The 16,750-nt window shown below is 37.4% G+C and overlaps 4 protein-coding genes across 6 annotated transcripts; 2 read left to right on the top strand and 2 right to left on the bottom strand.

Annotated features, from left to right (window-relative positions):
* The first annotated feature begins 340 nt into the window (after positions 1-340).
* LOC140790182 (phosphatidylinositol 4-phosphate 5-kinase 6-like) lies at positions 341-5,090 on the top strand. The gene is made up of 9 exons (XM_073140145.1): positions 341-964; positions 1,179-1,877; positions 2,123-2,290; positions 2,408-2,573; positions 2,880-2,996; positions 3,092-3,285; positions 3,365-3,474; positions 3,560-3,644; positions 4,228-5,090. Exons 1-9 carry the CDS (start codon positions 564-566, stop codon positions 4,511-4,513), a joined length of 2,226 nt encoding a protein of 741 aa, XP_072996246.1. The 5' UTR covers positions 341-563; the 3' UTR covers positions 4,514-5,090.
* Positions 5,091-5,854: 764 nt separating this feature from the next.
* On the top strand, positions 5,855-10,449 carry LOC140790785 (protein STRICTOSIDINE SYNTHASE-LIKE 10). The gene is made up of 3 exons (XM_073141043.1): positions 5,855-6,209; positions 8,821-9,087; positions 9,716-10,449. The coding sequence occupies exons 1-3, from the start codon at positions 5,944-5,946 to the stop codon at positions 10,308-10,310; spliced, it is 1,128 nt and encodes a 375-aa protein (XP_072997144.1). The 5' UTR covers positions 5,855-5,943; the 3' UTR covers positions 10,311-10,449.
* Positions 10,450-11,018: 569 nt separating this feature from the next.
* LOC140790788 (two-component response regulator ORR10-like) lies at positions 11,019-12,573 on the bottom strand. The gene is made up of 5 exons (XM_073141049.1): positions 12,123-12,573; positions 11,928-12,031; positions 11,749-11,826; positions 11,584-11,654; positions 11,019-11,479 (listed from the first exon to the last, which is right to left on the bottom strand). The coding sequence occupies exons 1-5, from the start codon at positions 12,223-12,225 to the stop codon at positions 11,266-11,268; spliced, it is 570 nt and encodes a 189-aa protein (XP_072997150.1). The 5' UTR covers positions 12,226-12,573; the 3' UTR covers positions 11,019-11,265.
* Positions 12,574-14,162: 1,589 nt separating this feature from the next.
* On the bottom strand, positions 14,163-16,494 carry LOC140790786 (annexin-like protein RJ4). Of its 3 annotated transcripts, none has more exons than XM_073141046.1 (6): positions 16,399-16,494; positions 15,446-15,591; positions 15,104-15,322; positions 14,821-15,033; positions 14,666-14,755; positions 14,163-14,585 (listed from the first exon to the last, which is right to left on the bottom strand). In XM_073141046.1, the coding sequence occupies exons 1-6, from the start codon at positions 16,472-16,474 to the stop codon at positions 14,385-14,387; spliced, it is 945 nt and encodes a 314-aa protein (XP_072997147.1). In that variant the 5' UTR covers positions 16,475-16,494; the 3' UTR covers positions 14,163-14,384. The 3 variants fall into 3 exon arrangements, with proteins under 3 accessions (XP_072997147.1, XP_072997149.1, XP_072997148.1); XM_073141048.1 differs by lacking the exon at positions 16,399-16,494 and adding an exon at positions 15,701-15,831; XM_073141047.1 differs by lacking the exon at positions 16,399-16,494 and adding an exon at positions 15,688-15,770.
* Positions 16,495-16,750: the final 256 nt, after the last annotated feature.

Raw genomic sequence — 16,750 nt, 5'->3', positions numbered from 1 at the left:
TCTTTTTCACACGTCAACAAATGGAGCCCACGGCCCTCTGTTTCAACGCAGAGAAACACTACACTGCCCAAGGAGACATCAAAGAAGAAGACCTGACTGAAATATTTATGTGATTTTCCGGTTTCATCCTCACATCACATTCCCTGCAGACTGCAGTGACAAACACTCTCAATATTTGCAATTCAGACCCTGCCTTTTACATATGAAATAAGATATTTTACTACAAATGTAACGAACGACAGGGGGTGCTATCTTCAAATTTCCAGTCCTTCCTTTTTGTCCCCTTGCCTCTGTCCGCGAGCAACGACTAAGAATAACACCTCCTCTCCTCCTATTCTCCAGCAAGAGACCGAGAAGTCTCCACCTCCCTCTCGCCTACAAGTGTTGGGCGCCACCGCCTTCCTCGGGACCCAAGAAACTCTCACTTCCACCTCAAACCATTCTCCCACCACCATGACCACCTCACAGAAGAAGAAGAAGAAGAAGAAGAAGAATCAAACATCTTGCATGCATCCATCTCAAACAAATGAATCCACGCATATTATAGCCATTGTCATGTTATAATGTTGGACGACACCAACCCCAATCCCAACTCCGAGGACGAAGTCTACCACGCGGAGCGGCTCCTCGCGAACGGCGACTTCTACACCGGGCAATGGCTGCGCAGCCTCCCCCACGGCGTCGGGAAGTACCTCTGGACGGATGGGTGCATGTACGAGGGCGAGTGGCTCAACGGGAAGACCATGGGTAAGGGGAAGTTCTCGTGGCCGTCCGGCGCCACCTACGAGGGCGAGTTCAAGAACGGGTTCATGGATGGGTACGGCACCTACACCGGCTCCCTCGGCGACACCTACCGCGGCGAGTGGTCCATGAACCTTAAGCACGGCCTCGGCGTCAAGTCCTTCGCCAATGGAGACTACTACGACGGCGAGTGGCGCGCCGGACTCCAGGACGGCCAGGGCCGGTACGATTGTTAACTCACCAATCTTCTCTACCAACATTTATCACGGTGCTTTAGAGACATTTTAATTTATATGCTCAGGAACTCAAATCTCTACCTCTTGCTCACGTACCATTTTAATATAATTTCTATATATAATAACAAAAAAATCGTTATCTCCCGTGACTTTCTCATCTCTCCTCGAGTCCTCTCCTATAACATTTTAGGCTACTAACAGATATGCATGGAAGAATGGGAACGAGTACGTCGGGCAATGGCGGACAGGGGTAAGCCACGGCCGCGGATCCCTGATTTGGGCCAACGGCAACAAATACGAAGGGGGATGGGAGGACGGTCTTCCCAAGGGAAACGGCAACTTCTGGTGGGCGGACGGGAGCTTGTACATGGGCTGTTGGAGCAAAGAAAACGGCGTCTTGCAGCAAAAGGGCGTCTACTACCCCTCGGCGTCGGCGGCGTCGCCGACGGCGAGGGACCCCCACGACGCGTTCCTCGCCGGGCTGGGGGACTGCCGGGTGTCCCAGAGCGAAACGGTATCGATCCTCCCGTCCCAGAAGACGTTGAATTGGTCGGGGGTGGAGGCCGAGTTCTTGCAGAAGCAAGCGGTGTGGAGGTCGGGGAAGGCGTCCTACTCCCGCCGGAGGAAGAGCCGGGCGTCGATGGATGTCTTCCGGAAGTCGAATGGGCACGTGGAGAGTCTAATTGATGCTGGTGATGGGGGGGTCTTGGAATTGGATGGAAATGGGGAGGAAGGAAATGTGGTGGGAGAGGGTGTGCTGGATGAGGATGGGAGGGTGACGACGGCGAGGTCGCCGCAGCCGATGCGGTGGTCAATCAGGGAGATCAAGAAGCAGGGGGAGACCATATCTAAGGGGCATAAGAACTATGATCTCATGCTCAATCTCCAGCTTGGAATCAGGTAATGTACTTCTCCTTCTTGGTAGCATCTAAAACATCTTGCCTAAAGTTTAGAATGTTAGATTCAACTGACGAGATGGCTTTTTTGAAAGAACCAAATGACGTAGTGATCTTTTGAAGAATTTATAGTGATAATTGTGATATGGATCTTTATGCCCAACAAATATTTTTATTTGAATTCATATCTTCATCTATACTAATTGTTAATTACATCTCCGTTGTTTGATTTCTGTTCCTTTTGAATAGGCATGCAGTAGGAAAGCAATCTGCTCCCACATCCCTTGATCTCAAAGCATCAGCATTTGACCCTAAGGAGAAGGTGTGGACAAAGTTCCCTCCTGAAGGAAGCAAGCAAACACCTCCACACCAATCTTGTGATTTTAGATGGAAGGACTATTGTCCACTGGTCTTCAGGTCTGCTCATAAGATAGATACTAGGAACTGTGTTCTTTGTTCCGAATTTGGGCATGTAAATCTTTCTTTGTTTCCTAACACAATGAATCCATCTCTGTAAATGGTGGGGTTTTTCAGGACTCTCCGCAAGCTCTTCAAGGTTGACCCCGGAGATTATATGATTTCTATCTGCGGGAATGACGCCCTTCGGGAACTCTCCTCACCTGGAAAGAGTGGGAGTTTCTTTTACCTAACAAACGATGATAAGTACATGATAAAGACAGTGAAGAAATCAGAAGTAAAAGTAAGTGCACTTTACTCGGTTGATGTGTTGTTGTTATATATTAGACGGGAGTTATCTATTCATCCTTAAAATCTTTAGTTAGTATAAAAATTGCTGCTATAAATGTGCAAACTATTACACATGCCACTATATCTTATCAAATATTTTGTCCTATATGAAATTCTATTGTAAAATCATAAATTGTCATCAATTCTATAGAGGTAAATGTGGTATTTTGGAATTAATGGCATGCAGCAGAATGCAAATCAAAGTTAGAAGAGATCCAACAATTCGTGATTTAACTTGATGTCACTTCCCATCGAACAGGTGCTTCTCAGGATGCTTCCAGCCTACTACAACCATGTCCGAGCATTTGAGAACACTCTAGTTACAAAATTCTTCGGCCTGCACTGTGTCAAATTGACTGGCGCTGCTCAGAGAAAGGTTAGAACAGGATGCAAATTCTCAAGCCAGCAATGAGATGGCCTAGAGTTCATTAATATTGAGGTGTTCATCATCTCTCTTGAAACTTAATGCAGGTGCGCTTTGTAATAATGGGGAATCTTTTTTGCTCTGAGTATCCGATCCATCGTCGTTTTGACCTCAAGGGATCCTCCCATGGTCGTATTACTGATAAACCTGAAGCAGAAATCGATGAGACCACTACATTGAAAGATCTCGATCTCAATTTTATTTTCCGGTTACAGAGATCTTGGTTTCAAGAGTTCTGCAGGTAATTGTTTTGGAACTTTTGCCCAAAATTGGGCAATTTGGAATTAAACTCTGATATTGGGCCTGGATTATTTTTTCAGACAAGTGGATAGAGATTGTGAGTTTCTGGAGCAGGAGAGGATTATGGATTACAGTCTTCTGGTGGGGGTCCATTTTAGTGATGCATGCCAAGATGTGCTAGCCGCTGATGGTTATTCTCAAACTTGAGCAGTTCTTGAAATATGTGTATTATTGTTTCAGCTGTGAGGTTAAAAGGTTCCTTTTTTGGACCACAGGTAGTGGTGATTTTGATAGCGTAATTGAAGGAACTCCCTGCTTTCCTCGGGCAGACATGGACCAATTTCTTTGTGATCCTACACGGTATGGATGAAGAAAATGGCCAGTCTGCTGATTGTTTATCCAGATGTAGTTTTGCTATTCTCAATTTCGTGAAAACTATTTAGGAATCATATGATCATGATGGCCAGAAATTCACAATATGAGTCAGATCGTATATCATTTTGAGTTTGAACAGATAAATCCTGATTGTTGCATGTGTAGATCTCGTCATACATAATCATCTTTAAATAGCTCCAGTGAAGGGTGCTTTGATCCAAAATTGCTGCAAAGGATGAATGTACAACTAGAAGCTTATTAACTACGGTCATTTTGTTTGCATATAATGTATAGGAAAACACATGTGGTCAATAAAATAGGGTGTCTCATTTTGTTGATTCCATTTGAAACTAGCAAATAATTCTAAGACCAAATCAATGGATCCCGTCTCTCATGCTATGGCAAATAATCCAAGTTAAACAATTTATGGTGCTTTGCCATATATAACTCACAGCCCACTTTGAATCTCCCTAGTTTAGTTGATTTGGTTGTTCAATAAGTTCATTCTGCAGTTCTATATATCTAAGTTTACTTCTCTTTCTAAAGTTGTCATGTGTGAGTTATGCAGATGGGCGACGATCAAACTAGGTGTGAACATGCCAGCTAGGGTTGAACAGATAGTAAGAGGCGACGGAGAATCTTTGCTGATTGGGGAACCCACAGGGGAGTTTTATGATGTCGTGTTGTTCTTTGGAATCATTGATATCCTGCAAGATTACGACATCAGCAAGAAGCTTGAACATGCATACAAGTCTATCCAGTATGACCCAACCTCAATATCAGCTGTTGATCCAAAGCAATACTCAAAGCGGTTTCGTGACTTTATTTACAGAGTTTATACAGAAGATGCATGACTTCATTGTTCCCATGACTTGAGTGTTCCACTAACAGATCTATGTTGAAAATAAATTGCATCTCGACAAGTGATGATTTCATTTTTTGTTCAGCTTCACATCTTTTGTAGATTACCCCATTGATCACTCTGGAAGCAGTTGCCAGAAACATTTTCGTCGCCATCGAAGGATCTCTCTGAAGTTACTGGAATTGCTCGGCACACAATCCAACATACTTCTCTTACTGTTACTTATCCATAGATTTGTTACATTTTCGACAGCTATTATAGTGATCCTTTATATAATTATTCATAGTACACAGTGAATTTACTGGCAATGTCAAGCTGACTAAGAACTGCATATGATTCTATCAGGTTCTGCAGACCAAACACTTATCTTTTTGTAACCATTTTTTTTTTCCCTCAGGAGGTAATGAAATTCTGAGGTTTCATTATTTGATGTTAACAGAGAAATGTATAGAAGAGTTTTGACTGAATTTCGAAATCGTACTAGCTCTGTAATGCTATCTTCTTTCCTTTGGTGTATATTTTTCTGAAACATAAATGCACTATACAAGACATCCAGTTATTGTTTATAACCTCTACTATTTTTTGTAATATTAGATTTGTATCATAATATGCAGCATCACCATTTAGATGGTTGATTGCAATGAACAGGTGAGTCCTTGAGAAAAAAATATTTCAACATTTTGTTTGACAGGATAAAGCTAAACTTATAGGCCGTTTGTTTTAAAAGTAAAATGCTGATTAATTTAGCATTTATAGACTCATTTAAGTATTAAATATAATCTATTTTGATAAATAAAATTTACGAGAAAACTAACAAAAATTCTTTTGCCACTTTAGCACAAAACCTAATTATCGTACAAGAGAATCTTGCTTCATTCCATTAATGCTGTCACACCAAAATAGGATCGCAACCAATATATGCAAACCCACGTAAAAGAGCTTAGATAACAGTCTCTTTCTTCATAAAACTCCGATAAGGATTCCTAACGTTGTTCATATTAATCATGCCAGCATGTCACAACACACTTGGAAATAATTAAGAGCTTAATATGTTGATTAGGTAAGCAAATCCAGGGGCACGAAATGACCAAAAACTCCTTCGACGATTGTCAATACAATCCTGGTATCCTCAATCCATCACAAACTCTGCTTTCCCTCCTCATAAATGTTATCTAAATCGATCAGTTTCATCCCTTTTCTTAAAAGATGTTTTGATGTGGATTGTAGATATAGGTGGCCCAAAGATTAGATTAACAAATACTAATTAGCTTGACGTGAAGGTATGTTTATCTTAAACATACCGTTCATATGATGATATAGACATCTTGTTAGGTGTTACGTCTTTTTAAATATTGGATATATCCTACACCATATAGAGATATATCAATCTTTTGTCTCTCTTTCTCTCTCTTTCCCTCTCTCATGAACACCAAATTAGTATTGGTTGCTACTGCCATAGTAGTTGTTTCAGTGATCTTATCATTGGATTCTCGTCGCAATTTCGAGGTCTCCCGTCTGAAGGACGACGAGCTCGAGATTATATCACTCGATGGCGTCAACGGCCCGGAGAGCTTCGCCTTCGACGGGAACGGAGAAGGGCCATATACCGGCGTATCCGATGGCCGTATATTGAAGTGGCAAGAGATAGAAGATAGATGGATCGAGTTTGCTTCATCTACTCCTCATTTGTGAGTCTCTCTCTCTCTCTCTCTCTCTCTCTCTCTCTCTCTCTATATATATATATATATAGAGAGAGAGAGAGAGAGAGAGTGTTCATTGATACATGATAGGAAAGAATAGATCTCAAAAGTTTTACAAGAAACTATGTTTCATAAGTTGCACAAAGCTTGATGGCATGTCTCTTAAAAATATAATTACTAGAAGGCACTTTTTCATCTATTTAAGAGTAAAAAGATAAGAATAGCTTGATTTCTTTTTTGTATCTATTACTCTTAATTAAGGGTATATATATAAATATATATATATCTTTTCATCTTTTAACATATAATTATCGAAATGCAACTAGAATGATATCTATACAAAAATAGGCCAGATTTTGAAGGGTATATATGCATGCAAATACAAAATTCAGAAGATTATTGAAAGCGTTTTAGGAGTATATATACATGCCAATGAAAACCCTAAATTAAATTGGACGTTGGAATTTCCCATAACTTAGATATCAAATATCATGGGGATGTACGATTGCATTTAAAAATATTGTTAGGTAGACATATATATCACCTCGTGATACTAATCTATAGATCTCCTATATATATATAAACTAATGTGGTCACCATAAAAGAAAGTCTTTGATACATCTAAAGTCTCTCCCTCTAATAGTCTTGATGAGTTTTATATGCTTCTCATGATCTTGACTTCTTGGCCAAACAATATCTTATGAAATTATCTAGAGGGCAGTAAATATATAGGCCATGTACATTTAGTAACTACGTTTACATTTTAGAACACTCAAAAGAAAAGGTAAAAGGAATTGTGTTGCAAGGAATCATCCATTTTTTGAGCTGTTGATGTGGTCCTTAGAAAGTGATATGTTGGTGATCAATCACTATTAAATTATTTATTCATTAAAAAAATCCTATTAAATTACATCATGACAAGAATATTTATTTTCATATTTATTAAATGAGTTATAAACTTGTGCATGGGCAATTAAATGAGTATTTCTTGTCATTGAGATTTAAGTTAATACTGATACAAAATGAGCCCTTTTAACTTGCTTGAGCATGATTTATTGGTATAATGGAAGTAATTAATTACTCCCATCTACTTGAGATGGACTTCAAGCATGGATCAGCTCAACTAACACATGGCTAGTTTATGACAGCTAACCCATTATTTATAACAATGGGTTCTATTATGCACTTTATTATAATAGAATATACATCATCACTTATAGAAAATACATGCACTCAATTTTAAATGTTAAATTAAAAAATTAAATGTAATTAAATTGTAAAAGCTCCAGAGATATGACATTGTTTTAAATGAATTTTTCTTCTTCTTTTAGTAATAGGATGGGAATTTTTTTTTCTTAGGCTTAACTTCCTCTATATTAACAAAAGAAAGAAAAAAAATTCCTCTATCCACAATATTTCATATTTAATTAGCAGCCCTTGAATGTCACATGCATCAGTTCAAGTTGCACCAACTTTTAAACTAATTTGATAAATTGAAGACTGCCACATGCTATAGTTGCAAGAAATGAATTTGTTTTCTTCTTCTTCTTCTTCTTCTTCTACTACTTCTTCTCTTCTTCTTCTCTTCTTCTTCTTGGCAATGCCATTATAAACATGGAGGTCAAGTTAAACCTCCTTTTAGTTTCTATTTCTTTTTCAGAGGATGCAACTTTCTTCTCTTTAGGAAATTCATCTCTATGAAACAAGCATTGCTTCACTAAAATCTATAATTTGCACCCTATAGTTTTTATCATTTGACCCTGATGTTTTGCCTTCATTGTCACTGAAAATTTTAATATCAATCTAGATGATGTTTCTCAAATTAAAACTCATTTGAAAAATCAAATATAATACACAAAAGCATACACAAATACAAGAACATTTTACGTTTAAAAAACTGCTTATTAACTAAGGCTAAAGTATCACGAATTTTTTCTCTTAGATCAAACCAAGTACTATGAAAACTAGTGATGCCTACAATTATCTCTAAAATGATTTCTTTGATCCCTTTCAATACATCATTTTCTGTGCTTGATACCAACCTCAATAATTCTCGAGGTTCAAGAGCCGCCTCATTGACCATCGAGGCAAAAGTAAACACAGTCTGTAACATAGTAAACTTGGTCATGATCAAATACGTATAAAATACTCTTCTGTTCTTTAAGGTCCTCTCATATTTTCAATAAAAGTGCTCTATAGCCTTTAAATTCATGTCAATCCTTAGAAATCTCTTGTATATATGTTTCCAAAAAGAAAAGCAAGTTGAAATTCATCTTTGATCTGCTGATGCGTTCGACGACATTTTGCACGTCTGAATGTGTTAGCATTCCGTGCCGATCTCATAAAAAATGTTTAACTCACCTTCAAACTAACTTCAAACATTCGGTATATAGTAATCTTCGATTAAGAAAAGTAACACATAGTATTTTTGAGGCAATAAAAATAAAATGGAGGGGGTTGAATCATAATCTATAAATACTCATAACAAAAACAAACGGTAAGTTTTTATTTTGTTGTTGATATATAAATGATATTGTCAATTAATTTGTGGTTTTCCTTTTTTAAAAATGCTGATGAACTATGTGGCTTATTTGTCCAGGTTGGATAAATGCAGAGGCTCTAAAAACCCAAACCTAGAGCATGAGTGTGGTCGTCCATTGGGCCTCAAATTTAATGAGAAGACTGGAGAACTCTTTGTTGCAGATGCATACCTGGGGCTTCTATTAGTGAAGCCGAAGGAGAATGCCACAATACCAATTGCAACACAAGCGCAAGGCATTCCATTCTCCTTCACCAATAGCTTGGATATTGATCAGGATAGTGGAGTAATCTACTTCACAGATAGCAGCACATTCTACCAAAGAAGGTATACAAACAATATCTTATATCCAAATCTCTTTGTCTACTAAAAAAGAGCACTAGATTGCATGCCTTTCTATTAACTTCTTTCTTTTTGTTTTAAGAAGGTGGTGGTAGGTCCACCAAAGCACTAAATAATGCTTTAGGTAAGACTTCTAGAATGGAGAAAAAAAAATGTTATCTCATTCTTAACATATATTTTAGAGTTAATTATATTTTACTTATGTTTGATTTGGCTCGATTGTATAAAACTATATTATACTTTCAATTTAAGCGCTTAACTAATTATTATTCTTTTTATCATATTTAATAAATTAAATGTCAAATTTGAAGATCCTCATTATAGATAAAATAGTAAAATATTAGATAAGTTTTTTGATGTATCTAAAATAATATAAATTAATTTTTTAAATAATAAAAATATATATCTCTTCAATATATTTATCATCTCCTAGAATGAAATATTTATTCTTAGAGACAACAGTGGGATGAGTCAAGGGCTGGGCTGTCAAAATAATCAACCTGGCTCGAGCTTTATCAATCAGCCTGACAGTCTTTTATAACTGAGACAAGCTTGATTCATTAATTTTTATCACAATTTTTATTTTTTCTCTCTCCCATTTTTTTTCCTTCAGGCAATTCTTGACAGCAGTCATATCAGGTGACAAAACTGGGAGGCTGTTGAAGTTTGACCCAACCAGCAAAGAAGTCCAAGTCCTCCTGGATGCCATGTCCTTCCCCAATGGGGTAGCACTTAGTAAAGATGGCTCTTTCCTCCTAATTGCAGAGACCACCACTTGCAGAATCCTGAAGTACTGGCTTCAGCCCCCAAAAGCCTCAACTTTTGAGGTAATTGCCCAGCTCCCAGGGTTTCCAGACAACATCAAGAGAAGCCCAAGAGGAGGGTTCTGGGTGGCAATCCACTCCAAGAGAGGGAAGCTTGTGGAATGGTCTCTCTCTCTTCCTTGGCTAAGACAAGTGCTGCTTAGAGTACCACTTGGGCTAATCCAAAGAGTGTCATCTTTGTTGAGTGGATTTGGTTCACACTCACAGGTGATGGCACTGAGGTTTAGTGAAGAGGGTGAGGTTTTGGAAGTACTGGAAGGCTCTGCTGGGAGGAAGCTAAGCTTCATTAGTGAAGTAGATGAAGAGAATGGAAGGTTGTGGGTTGGGTCTGTTGTTATGCCTTCTCTTGGAGTTTACACTCTCCCTCCTAAACCAACTAACTGATACTTCCTTATAGTTGAGCTACTACAATTTAAGTTGTCTTCTTGAACTTTTACATTCATGATTTGAAAAGATAAATCTAAGATGCTCTTTTTATTTCACAACAAACAGAATAAAAATAGATTTATTCTTTTGTCGAAAATTCTCTAGTGTTACATTTATTTCATATCAGTTGCATATCTATTAGAACTACAAAGAGGTTAAGTAGTATTAAATGAAAGTTCTCTAAATTTTACCTAATATATTTGTTCCCTTCAAACTTCAAAGAGGACCACATTGATTTTAATCCAAGCAAGGAGTGGACAAATTGATTGATGCCCTTCAAATAGGCCTGCAACTATTCCAAAACTTGATGATAGCCAACAACTTGATCTCACCCTTCACTGTCTCTTCAAATTGTTTGATACCTTCAAACACTGTGCTATGTCCCAAGTCAAATCTTTATGGTGGAATTCGATGTCGGCCATTTTGGATTCGAGGCAATCATAACCTTGGACCACTTCTACTTCAAAGCCTTTGCTTGTGAGCTAATTTGGATATCAAATATAGCTATTAGTTTACAAGTAAATTTGATTTAAAAGGAGATTTGATTTCTATACCAAGTTTTCTTTTCCTTAGAAACTATATAGAAATAAAAGCAACAACCACTTTTTATTGTGATAGCCTAGGAAAGAAAATATAAAATTAGAATTGAAATAGCAAAGCATCTGCTTTTCCCAAAAGCAATTCTCTCAGTACAATGTTCATTCCTCAATTGCTATATTTACAGGCAAATCTTTCCCTCTTGATTGCTTAGCACAACAAAATTGGATTCTGATGAAAATTCGCATTTATATGATTCTCATGCTTCCCTATATCTTTATCCAAATTAAGAAAAGTAGCAGATAGTAAAGAAACTATCAGTACAAAATTAGAAAGGAAGTGGAATATAAATAAACAAAACTTTTTTTTTAAAGTATCACAGCACTGTGACACTGTTGATATATCTTGGCCTTGTTCTTTGATAACAAATCTCATCCTCTGTTGCCTTTCTCTTGCTTCCAGTGCTGTTGTTGTTGCTTTGCATCAGTTGCTCCTTAGATCTGCTCTTCATTATGTGGGGTTTGAGTCTATTCACATCTGAGAGCTGTACAGGCTTAAGAAAGAATTCATCTGCCCCTTCTTCCAAGCATCTGTTTGAGGAAAAAAAAAGTTAACACAATCATGAGACAAAACTATCTCTATAAAAATAAATTTAAGAGAACTTTTGTGGGTGGTCCATCAAATCAAAATTCACCTGTTGATCCTGGAAGGGACATTCTCAGACGACATGATCACCACAGGGATGTCTTTAAGAGATGATGATTCCTAATTCAGAAATAAAACAATCCAATAAGATTTCCTCTAAAGAACAACCATGAAAGCAATGCCAATTTTTCTTTTAAAAAGTAGTAGTTTGTACCTTAATCTTTTTGAGGAGATCATACCCAGTCATTCCAGGCATGCAATAGTCAGTAATAATCAAATTCACCGCAATATCCTGAGACCCAGAGAGAAACAAAACCAACACAATTCATCAATAAACACCTTCTCACAATTCACCCAACTATTCCAAGTTAGAGAACTCAATAACAAATTTACCTGCTGATCTTGAGGAGAAGAAGAAGAAGAAGAAAGTGGGCTTGCTTTCTCATCCTGTAGACCAAGAAACTCCAAAGCCTTGCTCCCAGAATCCACAGTAGTAACTACCCCAATAGATAAGTTAGAACATAAGACCAGTGAAGAAATCAAAACTAGAAAAAAAAAAAGGTGTCATTTTTAGATCAGAATTTATACCTTGGTATGATGAGGTCCTGAGAAGGCTCTCAATTAGCTTCCTATCGAGGAGGCTATCATCCACAGCCAAAACATGGAACTGGGTCTCTGCGGAAATCGCCATTGTAGCAACTCACAGGAAGGAGAGAGAGAGAGAGAGAGAGAGAGAGAGAGAGAGAGAGAGAGAGAGAGAGAGAGAGAGAGAGAGAGAGAGAGAGAGAGAGAGACAGAGAAGGAGAGAGAAAGGAGGGGTGAGGTGTGGGGAAATAGGCAGTGGAATGGCTTTGTTTATAGAAGGATTCGGTTAGATATGAGGAAGGGAAAGGGAAAGGAGAGATATATAAACAACAACCAAATCCCGCGTTTTGGAAAGCAAGATCCGACCAGATTTGCTCCATATCTTCACAGGAATTCCTCCTCGATGACCCATAAAGCTTTGAATAAGGGAGCAAGCAAAGGCACCATCACTTTCGTTTTAATTAATTTTTTCTCCTCTCCCTTTCTCAAATCGTGTCAAGGGCGACCCCACACTAATTACTCTTAGTTTTCTTCTGCAACCATAAAAGTTCTATTAAGATTACTGGGCTACCCCAAGTGGGTCTGCCATGCTTCTCCTACCTGTTTCAAATTATAATGATTTATATATATACAACCAACCTTTTCTTTAACCTTACAATAAGTTTTTCTTATTATGTTTTATAATTTAAGAACCATTTTAGTCCTCTCCGATAATACCGCGCGGCGCTCAACTTCCAAGTAGCAAAGTTAAGCCAGCCGTTCGCTTCACAAGCAATACACCTATTTTTTGGATTGCGACAAAGTAAAAATAAGTAAAATATAATGTTTGGCAAACAAGATTGCGATTCTCTATTAATTGGAAAAGAAGTTACAAGACATACCGACGATAAGAAATTTAAAAGGGCAGAATAGTTATCAAGGGCAAAATAAACACAATTGAACTAGTGGCACTTCGGTTGCGAAGTTAGCTCACTTAATATTTTTCAATAGTTTTTCCTATTATTGTGAAGCAGAATTCACCCACCAATAGGAGAGACTATTAAAATTCATCTGGTTTAGTAAGAAGGATGTAATATTATTCTAAGCCACCAGTCTTACTAACTTTTAAACTTGAGGTTGGGATTATAATATATTCTTAACATTTTCACTGAGAAATTAGTTGAGCAGGAATTGAGTGTTAGAAATTGTTAGAGAGGGCCTACAGTTTTAGATTGTTTATAATAATAATAATGGTAGTACAGTAGTGGTAGTAATATGTAACATGGAATGAGTCCAATGTGTGGGTGGCGAGGGACCCACCTAAATCCTACCTCCAGATCCTGTGACGCTGGGCTCCAATCCTTTTCTTTTAATCTCCAACTTGTTTGAGAAATGAGATCATTTTAGGTCCTTTCCAGAATCTATTAGGAGATCAAGTGATAGAGAAGGCAAATTTCCCTGCGATCTCCTCCTGATTCTTGACCCATTTGTGCTCTTTATCCCTTCCCTCATCCCCATCAAACTATTCGCTGGCTATAAGAGAGTGAGATAGACACAAAACTAAAACTACTGCTGTTAAGAGTTTTCTAATGTGACATAAGAATTTCATCCAGAAAGCGATGGTTTACCAAAGCCTTTGTTCTCATCTTGAGTTTTAATTTGCCATTTTTTTTTCTTCAATTAGGATGAAGAATTAATCTGATAACTCCCCCAATACACACCTCCACCAGTGACCATTTAAAATTGCATTGAGAACACCATACCATGGTTATAAAACTTGGGTCATACCATCCATCAACCAATTCTATAATTTAAGTCTATGAATTTCACCAGTTTTTAGAATTTGGGAATAATTATATCTGGACTCCTTCTATTAAGTGTTTGTTTAAATTTCTTAATAAAAAAATATCACATGACCATTAGATAGTCAATGCGGTCAAAGTATCCATATAAAAATGGATAATAATTCATGGGGTCTAGATGTTCTTAACCCAAAATTTAATGACTATGAAAGCCAATGCTGAAAGTCTTGCTAGAGAATCTTCAGAGATCTGACGAACGATCTGAGCAGACACTTGAAAGGTGATTTGATTCAATGTAACAAGCAAGCATTAACATTGATGACAAGAAGAACTATAAAACTAATGACCAACATAGGAACAAGACATTGTCTCGAGACCAACAACTCCATCCAATCTTTTGAGTTCTTTGACACACTATTAAACTAGAGGAAATAACTAAGAAAGACAGGTAGCAATGCAAATGGAGGGAAATAGGAAACACTGTTCAGTTATTCCCTACTAAAGCAAGAAGGAATGCCTTGTAATCCCCTGAAGTCTCCTTGCCTATTGCATGCTCAAGAGTAGCATTAGATCTTTTCTCAAATCTCTCCTTAATTTCCTTAAAATCTTTCTCCGCATGCATGACGATAACGCGAGTGAGTGCATCCTCATCTATGCCAGATTTGTTCAGTGCATTGCGCAGAACCTAATAACGTATATAAATTAGTAAAGATTGTGTGAGAATGATGAGGAGAACTCTGAAAAATCTAATTCATATCTGTTCACCTTCACAAAGTATTTATGAGGATCGGCAATGCATCGAATTGCTGATCGCAGTGCTAGCGCAAAATCATTAGGAGTTTCACAAGACAAGGCCTAGCCATATTGGAAAAATAGTTAGCCATATGTTTGATTTAGAATGCAAGTAATTAGTATCTCACCTTAGTGATGGAAATCCCATATTCATCTTTAAAGTGATTAAACGTAGCATTGAGCTGTGCCTTGCTTCTAGTGCACAAGATTCTAATGACTTCCTCATGGTTATAGGTACCCTTTGTGATAGCATCATGAAGAATCTTAGCCTCAGATTTAGCCAAGTTAGCATTAACCTCCTCGCCATCGTAACGGTATGTGCTCATCAATGCAAACAGGAGCTGCATTCATTCAAAATCCAAGATTCAGAAAAAAGCAATGCGTCTGATGAAAATTTCCTGAAAAGCATACCCTGTGAAAATCTCCAGTAGTATGAGAAGCAATATCTTCTTCCAGCGAGCGTTTATAGCGCATTTGGTAGGCTTGCTTCACTGCCAAAAGATCATTAGGTGAATTCACACATGCTATTTCTATGATAACTTGGTAATCGACAGTCTTGCTCTTCACTGCAATATTAGCCATGATCGCTTCGCGCTCAACTGGTTCGAACATCCAGCGATAGACTGCCCTCTGGATAACGAAAATATGATAATAATATAAGGAGTCATAAGATTGAAAAATTGCAGGCCGTGAAGGTTATGAAATGTAACATGTGGAAGAACATAACATATTTAACATTACATAGATAGATACCTCAAAATCTCCAGACAGTTCTGATTCGAGCCGCTTGATGAAATTTTCGTTGTATTTTTCTTCGTAGGCCAACATAATTTCCTTTCTCTGAGCTGCATCTCTGTGTGCTAAAATAGCAATCACTGCCTTCTCATCTGTCCCCCATCCTGGGATCAAGAAATCAAAAGTTCTCTGTTCACATAGTCTGAAAACATGAGCAAACTAGTGCTGAAGAATTCATAAGAGAAATATAGAATATATACGAAGTAGTAGCACAAGTATGATCTTCAGAGTAATGAAATGCATAAACTATAGAGCTTATAGTAGAAAAATGAAAATTTTCCTTAAGTTTTGATAAACAAGTAGGCAATTCTAACTGCTTCCATCATGGTGAACAAAGCTTAAGCAACTAGCATTAATCTGGAGTTATAAACTAATATACTATAGTTGATTGGATACATAGCTTTAATTCTATTGATTTAAATACTACATAGCTTTAGTCACTTGTATGTTTATTATGCATTTTCACTATTTACAATCTTATCTGTTTATATCCTGCTCATTCAGTGGAAAATGCAAAGGTTTCTTGACATGTTTCTAAATGCAGGGATCGAATTAAAAATTGTGAGAAGAAAAGCTTTTTGTACGTATACCCCTCGATCCCCTGCTCATGGGTTTTGTACGGATACCATTTAGGTTATTTTTCAACACCTATAAATTATTTAAAAGCTTGTGATTTAGTAGACGAAAAGAAATAAATATGAAAGAAAGTAAGAATGAAAGTATTTTTTTTTTGTTTTTTTAATATAGAATGAATCATTATAGTTAGTTAGATTTGAGAAGTATCCATACAAAAGAAATTAAAAAAAAATTATGAAGTATGCCAAACCAAATATTTTTGAAAGATACATCTACAAATTAAAAAAATACACAGAGAGAGAGAGAGAGAGAGAGAGAGAGAGAGAGAGAGAGACCTTGAAATGCCTTCCTAAGATTCTCAGCATCTTCAATAGAGGAAGGAACAGGCTCAGGAACGCTAAGTGTAGCCATTTTTAATCTCTCTATACTTATCTTCTAATTCTTCCTCTAAGGCTAATATATATATAGTGATGCATCATCCTATGTCTTCTTCCTAGAAAATGAAACCGACCTTTCTTATGAGTGTAACGCTTGGAATTATTCACATTCTGTTTCAGGTGCATGGAAATGACCAACGACGGATTCTTTTTGCAGGTCTTTCCTTTGACTCGTACGTTTTCATTTTGCAATATTTGCTGTAAGTTATGTGCTCATTTATTGCATCCTGATCTCATCCAATGAGCATAG

This window comes from Typha latifolia, chromosome 6 (assembly GCF_019914945.1).
Source record: "Typha latifolia isolate L0001 chromosome 6, TyphaL0001v2, whole genome shotgun sequence".
NCBI classification, from domain to species: Eukaryota; Viridiplantae; Streptophyta; class Magnoliopsida; order Poales; family Typhaceae; genus Typha; species Typha latifolia.
This window is presented reverse-complemented; position numbering and strand designations above follow the sequence as displayed.